The 13,223-nt window shown below is 28.5% G+C and overlaps 1 protein-coding gene across 2 annotated transcripts in view; it reads right to left on the reverse strand.

Annotated features, from left to right (window-relative positions):
- LOC107446622 (transient receptor potential-gamma protein-like) overlaps window positions 1–13,223 on the reverse strand; it is a 324,911-nt gene that overhangs the window by 55,908 nt on the left and 255,780 nt on the right. For both annotated transcript variants that reach the window (XM_016061317.3, XM_071187238.1), the window contains 2 exons: window positions 6,874–7,108; window positions 5,661–5,813 (listed from right to left, as the gene is read on the reverse strand). In XM_016061317.3, the coding sequence (XP_015916803.1) occupies window positions 5,661–5,813; window positions 6,874–7,108 (388 nt within the window). The remainder of the gene's footprint in view (window positions 1–5,660; window positions 5,814–6,873; window positions 7,109–13,223) is intronic.

A 13,223-nucleotide genomic window follows, 5' to 3' on the forward strand; every position in this document is an offset into this window, starting at 1 on the left:
AGCTTGAGAATAATGTGTCAACACTAGCCATAAGAGTGATTTGTTTGTCTATGTCTATGCCTATTATAGGTCAGCTAAAAAAAGCAAATAGGAAATATCGTGTTTTATAATTTAATATTTAAAAATTAAGAGTATTGTTAGAGTATTACATATTAAAGTGAATAATAGTTTTGCTAACTTGCCTAAATATAAGGAGAAATTTTGAGTGATAAATAATAGAATTAAGTTCACATTATCCCCTTACTTCCCTATAAATTACTCTAGAGAAATAAAAATGAATCAGAAACTTAGATTTTAAGCAATTTTTTACACAATTATAGCAGAATTTAGGTGGGAAAAGTTTATTTTTCCGCGTATTTTGCAATATATTTGAAACAAATTACGGATTTCTAAATAAAAAAGTCTTTGCGTCTATTTTTTAAAAAATTTTTTTCATCGATATTTTCGGGCAAAAATTAACCTTTTTAACTTATTGTAGAAATGATTAAAAAATTTTGAATAGTAAAAATATATATTACATGAGAATGTAATTAATGAAACATAAAAATGTTTTAAGGCAGCGTTTCGATGCCTAGTAAATATTATTTGAATGCCAAAACTTGAAGTTTGCGTTTTAGACCTTAAATTAATTCGTGAGAATTCTTATTTGTGAATATTTATTCATTTGAAAATATTCTGCTGATATTTTTAAAAATTAAAAATACTGATTTTTGAATACTTATTACCCAGAAAATATTTTATTGGCTTCTTAAAATTTTTAAAATTGCTTGTTTTATAATATTTATTTCCCTAAAAATATCCTACTGTTTCCTTTAAAATTTTACAAATATTTTTATTTGAATATATATTTCCCTGAAATTATTCCTTTCATTTCTCTAAAGTTTTAAAATATTTACTTTTCAGAAAATATTCTACTGATGTCTTTAAAATTTATGACTGTCTTATTCAGATTATTCGAAAACAATAAAATCCTGGTTCTATTCTGAAAAACAGTGAGACTAATTTTATGATCCTAATTTGAATCTTTTGTAGTCATTACAATAGGGCACTTTTTCTATGTGTCTTTTCAGATTTAATCTCATTAAGAGTCTAATTACGAAGAAAGGGACCAGTGCATAATTATTCAAAATTAATTGATTTTTGATTAGCATTGCTAAAAGATAACATGCACAACATCCCAAAACCTAATGAATTTTGTTTAGTTTTGAAACTTTTATTTGAGATTCAATATCGATGATCAAAATTCAAATAAAATGACAGGAAATTAAAAAAAAATGAGAATAAGCTTTGCAAAAACAAAAGAAAACAAATCGCAATATTTTGCCATTGCGTTTAGATTTCCAGTAGCAAATGAGTATGCTTTAAAAATTCCTTATACTATATATCGCTCATGGGCTGCAATAGTGGCACAACTCAAATAACACGCGTTTTGGACTAAGAACAGGTGTAAATACGGAAATACACATTCTTTCAGCAGCAATACTAGCACAACTCATAATTCAACTTGAAGGTAATCTCTTCTTTTAAGCAAACTAAAGCATTTCCTATGCATTTTGCTTAGCAATGAAAACTTTAAACCCACTTATCTCATAACTTGATTTTTTGAGTTGTGCCGCTATTGCAGCCCATGAGCGATATATCTCAAAATTAAGTATTTTGATTTAAATCTGCAAAATTATGAAAGATAAACGAAAGTGTCACCGTTTTTATTGGTATTCTTAGAATTGCTAAAAGACGACACGCATAATATTCATAAAAATAATGAATTTATTTAGTTTTGAAACTTTTATTTGAGATTCAATACAGATGATCGAAATTCAAATAATTTAACATAGATTAAAATAAAAAAAATTAAGAAAATAATTTTTGTAAAATTCACATTATTTTAGCATTGCGGTTAGAATTGAAGTCTACCATCTCTCAAAATGAAATTTCTAAAATGCAAAAAGGTTTTTATTGAGGTTCTTTTCGTGAGTTCATAAATAAGTGAAATATCCATCAGTGTTTTAGATCAATGTATCGACCCACGAATTAGGTCACTTCACGTGGATAGATTGCTTTTCATTTTTCTTAACCTTTTCTTTTACACCAACAATGTTTTAAAAGGGTTCACCAAATAGGGCATTCATTTATAGAAATCCTTACAATTTATGTTTATAAAAATCTTTGCTTATTTAGAAATTAGTTCGTGCATTTTTTTAAAAAAATATAGAAATCCTCAAAATTCATAAAACTATTCATATTTATTTAAATAATCTCAAACTAGTTACACATGTTCCTTAAATTTATTTAAATATTCAAAATGCATAAACTATAAAAGTCTAAAAAATTTAGTATGAAATTTAGTATAAACGTCTTAAAAGTTTAGGAACTAGTTCTGATTTTTTAAAGCCTCAAAAGTAACAAATATTTCGTTGAAAATTTTAATCACTTATTACTGCACGGAGAAAAAAAATTCTGATAAAATTACCACACTGTATGGTAATGATTTTTCTGGTAAAAAAAAACATAATTCTCATACGGTAAAAAATACGGTAAATAAAAATACACGGTATTTAAACCATATATATTCATAAATTAGTCGATACATATTTTTTAAATTTATAAAAAATCTCAAAATGCATGAACTAAAGTATAAAAATCTTTAAAATTTATAAATTAGTTTATATTTTTCAAACCCTTAAAGTTTACAAATATTTTGTTGAAATATTTAATCGTATTTCTTGCACGAAGAAAAAAATTCTAGTTAGAGTACTGTATTGTATGGTATTGCCATTTCTAGTAAAACAAAATATACTGTATTTAAACCATTCAGTCGGTAACTTCATATGGTAATAGTTTACTGGAAATTCTGGTTTTCAGTATAGTTCTTATTACTGCATGCTTAGTAAAATATACAAAACTGAAAAATGAATTAACGAAATAAATGATTTTTATGCCATACTCTGAAGTATCCTGATAAAATTAGCAAATTTTACCACATTTATCGAATTTTATCACATATTGTAAAACTCTATTGTATTGCTGATTTTACCGAAATCATTACTAAAGTGCTTTGGTAAAAGTTACCGGGTGTTTTGGTGTTTTCATAGAGCTAGAAACACGATAAATTTTACCATATTCTGGTAAAATTTCTGGTAAAAAAATTTCATCTTGCTTATTTGATTAAAAAATAATTTAAATCTTAGCACCATTTTTTTGTGAAAAGTTTACTTACTACTGCTCAATGGGGCTATTAAATAGTAAGGGACTGTATATGACAGAAATTACGATTTTTTTTTCTATAATGCTTAGGAAAACATGGAGAAACTCATAACGGGATATTGTACGTTATGCTCACATGTCATGTAGTTACTTAAAAAAATTTTCCTGAAGAAGAACGACAATACCTGCATGAATTCCCTAAAATTTTGACGTATGATTACCAATGTTATTCAAGGGTATTTCATCAAAACTGAAGTTAGTGACAGATGTCAGCACAAACTAAAAGTGGATAAAATAGTTTTTAATGGACTTCAAAGCCAGTGAAATTGGAGTTAAGTACATTAAAGAAAGCCTTTGGAAAGGATTACTTCAAGGTTTATTTATTCATTGAAGAATTTAGGGATATTCTTAACATTTAGAATTGAAATAGTTAGTGATAACGAGAAAACTATATAGATTAACTCAAGTCAATTTCCACTTCAATTTTTAAAAATTGAGAAATTTCCAAATGAATTTCGAACAAAAATTATTGTTAGAAAAAATGGGAAAAATCTCGGCATTATACAAAAAAATGTTAAAGTCATTGAGAGGATTTGCATAAGTTCTACAGCAAAGGAAAAGAAAAGATCAAAAAGAAAGAAATATAGAGTTTTTTATTTTATTAAGACGATTCTAATTTAAACGAAAAACATTATTTCAAAATCTATTTTATGTAACATCGTGGTGAAGATCAAGAAGCTGATAAATGAAAATTCTCAAGCTACTTTCCCAACTATGTATTTGTCCAACTCCTGTACGTGTATGTTATGTCTAAGTGGGGCAACTTCAGATATTAAACCATCTTAAGTTTTCGCATGTATGAGAAAAAAAAGTATGTTAAGCAACAGATAAAATTATCAATGAAGAAAGATTCATTACATTTATCAGAGTAGAAAAATTTACCAAAACTGCATACAAAAGACGTACAATTTAGTTTTTGTGGTCTTAACCTACATAGGAGGTTATTAAAGTATGCAAGTTAGGATTCGGCCAAAATCTATGTCAATTTTTTTGAAACGCATTGCATTAATTTCGGGAATTTATTTTGTTTAGATATTTACAAATGGACTCCGCGAGAACTCAAAATGAACCTATCAAAAATTGCGCAAATATTCCTGCAGACGCTGAAATCATTCTTATATTAACTGATAATTATACAACAACTGTTTGTCAACAATCAGTTTTATGTTTCAAAATCATCATATATCGGATTTAAACCTATTTATATGATGATACGTTGTTGGATGAAATATCTCCCAAAAAAAATTTGCAGAAAACCATGAAAAAGAAATTTACAATAATTAATCTTAATCTACTTACACTATTAAGAAACATATATGATCAACACATTCTGTGAGTGCCCAGATTTATATAACAAGAGAATATATTGTTTATTTATTTATATAAGCTCATTGAAGCGCAAGTAGTATGTTCGCAGACTTTTCATTTAATACAATTAAACTATTTGTTATTGCCTAACTTTTTCTATTTGATTCTTATTACTCCAATTACCCGGAAAAAACAATTTGGTGAAATCTACATTTTAAAAATAAGCAAAAAATTATCAAAACTAAACGATTGTAGAGTATTTAATTTTTTAAATACGCAAAAGATTATTTACATCAAATGATTGCAGAGCATTTCACTTTTCAAATGAGCAAAAGATTATTTAAACCAAAAGATCGAAAAGTGCATTTAATTTAGTAGAATTTGATATTTATAAGTATAATATATTAGAATAATATATTAGATATTAGACTTCGGTAGTTAACACGAAATAGTTAAGTTATTAGTAAGAAGCATTCATTTAAAATGCATGCCCGCTGTACCGTGACTTTTGTTATCCTTTACATACCTTTTAATAATGTTGAAATTTTTTATAGACTTCCGAGTACACGATGCTAAATTTTTGGACTCACTCATTTAGCACCTCTGCTTGATGGGTTTATGGCTTAAATTCTAGAATGAAATTTATAGTCAAATGTATAAAAGCATTGCGAAAAGTAGTTTGCGGCAGTTGTATTTCAATAAAAATTGCAATGTATAGAGATGAAAAATATTTGCATAATCAAGTAGCTGATATAACAAACTCTATGTTTCACTTCTTGTCGATTCTTACGAGCACATTCTTCCCCATACATTTGAATAGACTTTTATTCTCAAAGGACGGAGAGAAAATAAAAGTACTCACCAAAGTTGTATGTTCAAGAATCCAAAACTCTCTGAAAGTATTAAATTGGAACTTACCTTTCAAATCCTTTTAATTGATTTTTAACAATGTTTCCAGATTAATCTCAATTTAATTAGGAAAATTATTTTTGATTTTAAATTGACGCACAATTTTATTAAGAAGCAAAATATATAATTAACTTTAAGAATGGAAATGATAAAAGCAAAGAAATGCGTAAAAGACATACCCATTACCCAAGTAAGAATAATTAACTCAACAACACTGGGAGGTGCTCCACGTTTTGTAGTGACATCACTATGTAGACGATGTCTCATTTCTTCTGTACCAAACCATTCTACGACTACAGTCTCGATTCGTTGTGATGCCAAGATTAAGAGAACTAAATAAATAAAAATATTAATCTTTAGTCATAATTATTAATTTCAAAACTAGTGAAATATTTTTCTCATGAACTAGCTTAAGAGAGAATTGGATGTCAAAATGACAATCATGTTTTAAAAGTTAATGATAGTTCCTGTTTTAAAATGATATATTTAAAATGTTTTTTCTCTTTAGTTACGTTATTGAGAGGTTCTAGAAGTAGGAGAGTGTCATCACCTATGACGATCCTTGTTTAAAGTAACCAACGCACAGTTTAAATACTATGTCGCACAAGGAACTCAAATTGATAAACAAAACTGTGTTCATAAAGTTTATGATTAAAGTCAAGCCTTCCCTTAATTATTATGTAGTCCCTTTTTTGAGAGTTTTTATGCTTTGCCAAAATGTCAAGAAACTAATAGGTCATTAAGACTTTTTGTTTATAACATAATTAAATTCATATAGTCGACAAATTTTAATTTTATGTAAATTTTGCGTTAAATGCAATAAAAAGTCTATGAGCACTTTTAAATTAGTAAAACTCATTAAACCATTACATTTGAACTACACTGAAGAGCCAGAAAAACTGGTACAGGCATGAGTATGTACAGCGCTGTGATCGGCAACGCGTGTATAAGACAACGAGTGTCTAGCACAGTTCTTAGATCGGTTACTGCTGCTACAATGCCAGGTTATACAGATTTAAGTGAATTTGAAAAAAAAAAGTTTTCAATATTTAGGGTAGCTAACATAAATAATGAAACTTGCTTAATACGTTATATGGATCACAGAAAAATGGTTTTTAAAGAAAGATAGCACAATCAATGTAGAACATTAATGTAATGGTTTAAAAAAACATTATTCAATGCCATAAAATGATTTTGCCCCTGCTTAGAAATATACAAAGTAATTTTCAAATGAAATTCGAATTTAGCTGACAAAGTATGAGAAACTTTTCATGTCACTGTTGAAGGAGCAAAAATGGAATGTTGTACATATGATTAAAGAAGAGTTTTATTCAATTCCCATGGTTCATGCCAGAAGGTATCTAAAGAAAAGCAAGATGAATAAATACTTACATAAAAAGGTAACGTATGATGCGGAATGACAAATGAATTTGATAAAAGGTTTTCGCAGTGTTCTTCCTAAGTGTGATTTTGGAGCTATTATATAGGCTGTGCAGAAGACTGGAAACATCAAACCTATCCTTGTAATCTCAGCTACTTGAAGAAGAATATTTTTCCTTCGAAATCCTGGAAGGCCCTCATACCAGATGGATGCGAGAAGTTGTTGGACGTTCGGATGAGCACAAAACTAAAACAAACAAACATTCTAGAAACAAATATTGTAGAATAGACTCACTTCCAATGTGTTATGTGAAATAAAATCATTTTGGAAAGAACACGATTTCCTATTACAAAACTGGCTGGTATCAACGCTTTTTATTTTTAAAATGTATTATTTTTTAAATTTACTTCCATGTACTTTTAGATCACAGAAGCCCACAGGAAATATTCATATGGACTTAGATTTAAAAAGATGCATATAGTTTGTCTTTGGCAACAACTCCCCTCGTCATTGGTTTAAAGCGAGTGACAATGACTATGGTTACAAGAATTAACTATTTCCAGTGGGGTGTTGGGTCAATATTTAAGACAGGTTTTGGCTCGGATCGGAAAAAGAAGCTCCTCCCCTTCTAGAAATGCACTCTTTCTTGTTTCCATAGTTGCCTTAGCCTTTGGGGAGTTCTTTCTATAAACAAACTATATTAGCTACAAAATAATATCAAAATCATTATTTTTTTAGAGAAGATAGGTAGGTAATTTATTTACGTTGGACTAGAGCTGCACAATGGACTATTGGCGACAATCTGGGAAACCTAACTGAGGATGATCCAATTTTGATCTTCTGCAGAGGGGATGGCTTCGGCCTGCGTGAAGTTGGTGGAATCGAGGACCGTGCACCCTCGGTCCCTACACATGCTGATTAAAGTGATAACATACCCGATTACTGACCGCAACCAGTGAGGTTTGACTTCGATGTTCTTCTGGGAACCGTGCCCTTACGATCAATCCACTGCATTACTTTTTTAGAGAAGAGCTTTAATCCATAAAAGTCTCTTCATATAGTGAAAAACATCTGTATGAAAGAAGTGTTAATTTGTTTATGGATGATTTTCCAAAAGCATAACAATGTCACATTCAAATTAAATTTCGCAATATTGGCTTGAGTGCTCTAAAGAAGAAGATCTAATTCTTATTAAAGTTCTAAATTGAAATCTCTCAAGTTTTAAACTGAGGTGTGAAATAGTTTCTGCTGCCATTTTCTTCTTCAACAGTTTTATTATACAAAAAAGCATTTTTTGAAACGTAATACGTATTATGATGTGTAATAATGTGATGATTCTATTAAAATTATTTAAATCTGCATTTTGAAGATTGATGTTACGACCAGCATCGTTGAAGTGGGTTCGCTTTATTTTCTCTTGTTAAGTGACTTATAAAGAGTATGTATCATTGTTATTTAGAATTTTTAAAGCTATTTCAGTTTTTAAGAATTGTGATTTGGAAATGTCAATCTTTAGGAGAATCTTCCTCATACTATGTAGAATTTCTTTCTGTTACTATTTGAACTGTAAAAAAAAAGTATTGTGCTTTGACTTCAGCTCAAAATATAAGAATTTTTATTATCAATATATTGTGATAGACAAAGCTAATTTTTTGATGCAATACTTGTATCACAACTTGTTTTTGGAAATAATGAACGATTCTTTTAAAAAGATGCTAGTCACAAGTTTTAATAGTCATATCAAAATGTAAAAATTAAATTTACAAGGGAGAGTGGAAAAAGAGTGGCCTTCCCAACGGCAATGACTGGTACTAAGTGATGAAGCTTTAGTGTGACAACTAAACCAACCCGTCCTGGTGTGTGAATGCAAGAGTTTTCCCATAGAACTTAAGTTAACTTTTTATTTCTATAATAAAAATTGCCTTTTTTTAGTATAATGTAACTACAAGTAATAAAACTGCATAGTAACAAAGTAATTTCCAGAATTTAATTGAATAGTAAATTGCATTAACAGAGGGAAAAATTGTTTTAGCATAGTTTCCTTTAAATGATTGCACTTTACTTCAAATGTTTCCAATGATATGTTGCTATTATTAAATGATTTTTGAAATTATAGAAGATTTTTAAAAAATGAGGTCAAAAATTTGTTAATTAGTTAAATTATGTTTCATTTTTAAGATAAATTCTCTGGGAGTAAAACTGACAACATTGCGGCACTCTGCGTTTTTAAGAAAATTTTTTTCTGAATTAAATTTTTCTCCTTTTTAAAATCTGTTAATTGGAAAGTATAACCACTCCAATTGCTTCAGTGAATTGTTTTCTAACTATAAGATTGTTTTTTCTTTCTAAAACATTTAACAACTGTTTTCTTAAACATTTAACTTCTTTATTTTATTTATGAAAAAACAAATCAAACAAAAAGCAAGTAATTTCTATCTCTATTTAGATATTTGACATCACCAAAAATATGCTAATTATAGACGACTATTCAGATATTGCTCTCGGTTGCGTAATATGAAATCATGCGCTGGGATACGCTAGGAAACTTTGCAGCAACTTGAAGCTTTACAATAAAGAATGGTATGCATTAGAGATGGGTAAATACATATTTATTTGTAATCAGTTACAAACTGATACTGCTCAACTAAGTATCAGTTACCAAAATCTGATATTTTTAGTATCAGATACATATCAATCTTAAATTAGAGAATAAATAAATAATGAAGTGAAAATTATTACGTAAAATTTCTATTGCTTTTATTAAAGTTACAAGTTTATATTAAATTGACAATGCTCAAATTGAAATTTGATTCGCTGAAATCGCAAATTTAGAAATAGCTTTGCTCCTATAAAAAATAAGAATTAAATCCAATGCAAATATTTAGTTAAAAAATAAACATTATTCAAAACTATTAGTTAGTTACTTAATAAATGAAGGAATTTCGGGCATATAATTCTCCGTAGGTCAACATCGAAGGAGTAGAATCCTTTTTCCATCTTATGTGGACCTAAGAGACCTTTTTTCCGCCGTTTTAGATTTTCGATTAATTTTGTAATTTTCATTTCATTTCTTGTTTTTAACAAATTTGCGAGAAAAACTATCATTTGACAACATTATATCTTGAAAAAAAAAGCCAGAAATGAAAGCGTCAAAGGAATAGCCTAGGAAAAAATTAGTGTCGGAAAAAGAGAAATAACGTATGAAAAGGAGAAATAGCTCTAGAAAAGAGAAATAGCGCTTTATAATTTTAAGTACCACTATAGAAACATTCCACCAAAATGCACAAGAAGAAGATTATGCATTTAGTTGTTTTGAATGAGAGATTAAATAGATGCCTGTCCTTAAAGTTTTAAAAACTTTACATTATGAAGGCTGATGCTTATAAAAACTAATTTGGGTAATACTGAAAAGATGCCTCAACGTCAATTACAAGAAAACCAAGAGATTTTTGTAAAATCTGGTAGAAAGCAAACGTTTAATGCTTAACTAGCTTACAAAAAATGGTGTTTCTAGAATAGTATTTTTATAATTTTGTTTAATAAAATCAATAAAGATCCGGAAATACAGCACGATACATTTCTGAAAATCTTATTGTTCGCCTTTCTTGTATTTTACTTTTTTTTGCCCAGTACAGTGAAAATTCAATAGCGGTTTATTTGTTAAATAAAGAGGATTAAAGGCACATTTTGAATTTCCCACCTTCTTTTCATTGAGTTCGATCGGGGGAAAGAGAATGTTTTTTGATTTTTTTTTCGTCTTAGATTTTTAAAAATGCATTCCATATTTCCATCATTTGAAAATGCATTCCAAATGCATTCCATAAATTACAAAAAATGAAAAAAAAAAAAAAGGAAATTTGGTCATGTTCAAGTTAATGCATAACTAAGCGATGACGTTTTCTGTTAATTTGCACGGAGAAAAAAATTCTGGTGTAATTATCCCATTGTTGGGTAATGACATTTCTGGCAAAAAAAAAACACCATAGTTCTGTTTAATAAAACCAAAGTTTACGGTATTTAAACCATTCATTTGGTAGTTCATAAGGTAAGGACTTACTGGAAGGTTTGGTTTTGAAGTTCTTATTACCACATATTTAGTCAAAAATGGGAAACGTAAATTTAACCGAATAAATAGTTTTTATGCCATGCTCTAAGACATTACGATAAAATTACCAAACTTTATCTCGTATTATAAAACCATATTTAACAGTTGATTTTACGAAAATCATTACCAGCTCTTCGGTAAAAGTTACAGAGATTTTGTTCCGAATATTTGCTTAGAGATTTTTAAGACATATTTGATTAATGAGGGTATTTTTTAGGATTAATTTATGCAACGATTATTTATGTACTATGGATTAATTATGAAATACAAACATATTGGAAAATTATCTCTTTAATGGTATGTTTCTTTTACAAACAGATTTAAGGTATTTCGCTAATAGTTTTTGACATTTTTTAAGAACACAACAGGATTTATTAATAGGGTTTAGTTTTTATGATAATTTGATTATTTTTAGTTGTACTGATTTTGATTTAATTAAAGATATTTATCCTAAAGAACTTAATTTAATAAAGACTAACTCATATAAAAGGGCCAGTTTATTGGATCTTGAAATTAAACTTCATTATGATGAAATTTTAATTAGATTATATGATAAAAGAGAGATTTTGAGTTTAATGTTATTAGTTTAACATATTTTAATTCCAATTTATACTCTAAATATTTTAAAAATATTTTTAATTAATCAAATTCTTAAGTTTAAATTTATTTGTAATAATAAAACGGATTTTCTTACAGCTATTAAGAATTTCAGAATTATTTCGGACAATAATAAGTTTCCTTGGAATTATGTACCTATAATCTTTTGATTCAAAATGTTTTAAAGATGTTCAATTAATTTGGTCTATTTTTAAGCCCGAATAAGTAGACCTATTCGGTGAAGATTTTTTGTTCCTGATGAATAGCGATGGCAGTACTTAATTAAAAGGGTTTTTTCCCCCCTTCATTCGGGACTTCTTTTCATATTTTTCGAAAGAGGACAGCACTGGATTTTTCTTAATTTCACATAATTGTCTTAAAGATCTGATAATTAATATTTTTTCATTTATTTTAGCTGTAATTTGTCTTTATATGTAGACTTGTTATTCTCAGTATACTTTTGACTAGAATTATTTTCGTTTCAAATTAAGTTTCCTTGGGTATTCAATTTTATTTTGAGGTATTGTATTTTATTCGTATTTTGTTTTCCATGATGGGGTCTCGGGAAGCAGTTTTTTAGTTTAACCTCTGACTACAGAAAGGCTCCAGTATGTTAGCATATCAGGGTGCCCCTGATGAAGTACTGTTTGTGCTAATATGCGTGCCTTTAACATTTGTTTGGCTTTTATTTAAATTGTCATTTAAATTGTTTGCTTAAGACAATTTTGGCTTTAGCTGCTTATAGCGCTTTTCCATTTTGACGTATGTGACTTAAATTTCTGGTCTTCATTTTTGTTTTATTCAATGTTCATACTTATACGACATTTTTGGTGTTCTGACAGAACCAGACAAACAGTAAATTTAACCATATTTTTCCTCAGTATAGAAGGACTTTGAACGTAGGACAAGCTTTCTAATCTTGAAAAAAATTCCAAGTGCTTTTAAGTTGTACCCTTTCAATTTTCCAATTGAATAGATTAGCATCCTGTTCGCATCACAAGTTTTCCAATTAGCTATTTGCAAACGTCCTTGAAGTAATTAAAATTTTCTTTGACTGAAACTAAATAACAAATTCTTCAAAAATTGCAACTCCTTTCAAATAAAATATTTTATCACAGGTATACTTTTTTCATAAGTTCCTAATTTTCGAGAGTATCTAAAAAGAATCGTTGCTGTAATAAAGTGTTAATTTATTTTTGCAATATATATATATATATATATATATGGACTCAAGGCTGAAAACATACCATTGAATTATAATTAGATTTATATTTCAAAGGAGTTATTTTTGGAATCTTTCCCTCTTTCACTTCCATATTAGGAAGCAGTAAATGATTTTGCATAATGCGTAGGGTTATAAGGAATGCGAGACTGAGCCTTTTTACCTCATTTTCTGTTAGTAAATAATGCAGGAACAATCGTTTTTGCATGTCTTTTTCAACATGATGTGATCCTGATAAAATCTGTCGGAATTGTCCAAGAGTGCTGTCCACCCCCTCTAGTGTGGAGAAATAAGTGCTGAAGAAATAAGTTGCTATTACTACCAACAGCCTACCTTTAAATAAAACTAATAAAGGAATAATTGGTTCACGACTGAACAACAGTTCACGACTGAATTGTTTGAGCTAAACATAACCAATGATAACAGGGATGTAGCCC

This window comes from Parasteatoda tepidariorum, chromosome X1, assembly GCF_043381705.1.
Source record: "Parasteatoda tepidariorum isolate YZ-2023 chromosome X1, CAS_Ptep_4.0, whole genome shotgun sequence".
Taxonomy (NCBI): Eukaryota; Metazoa; Arthropoda; class Arachnida; order Araneae; family Theridiidae; genus Parasteatoda; species Parasteatoda tepidariorum.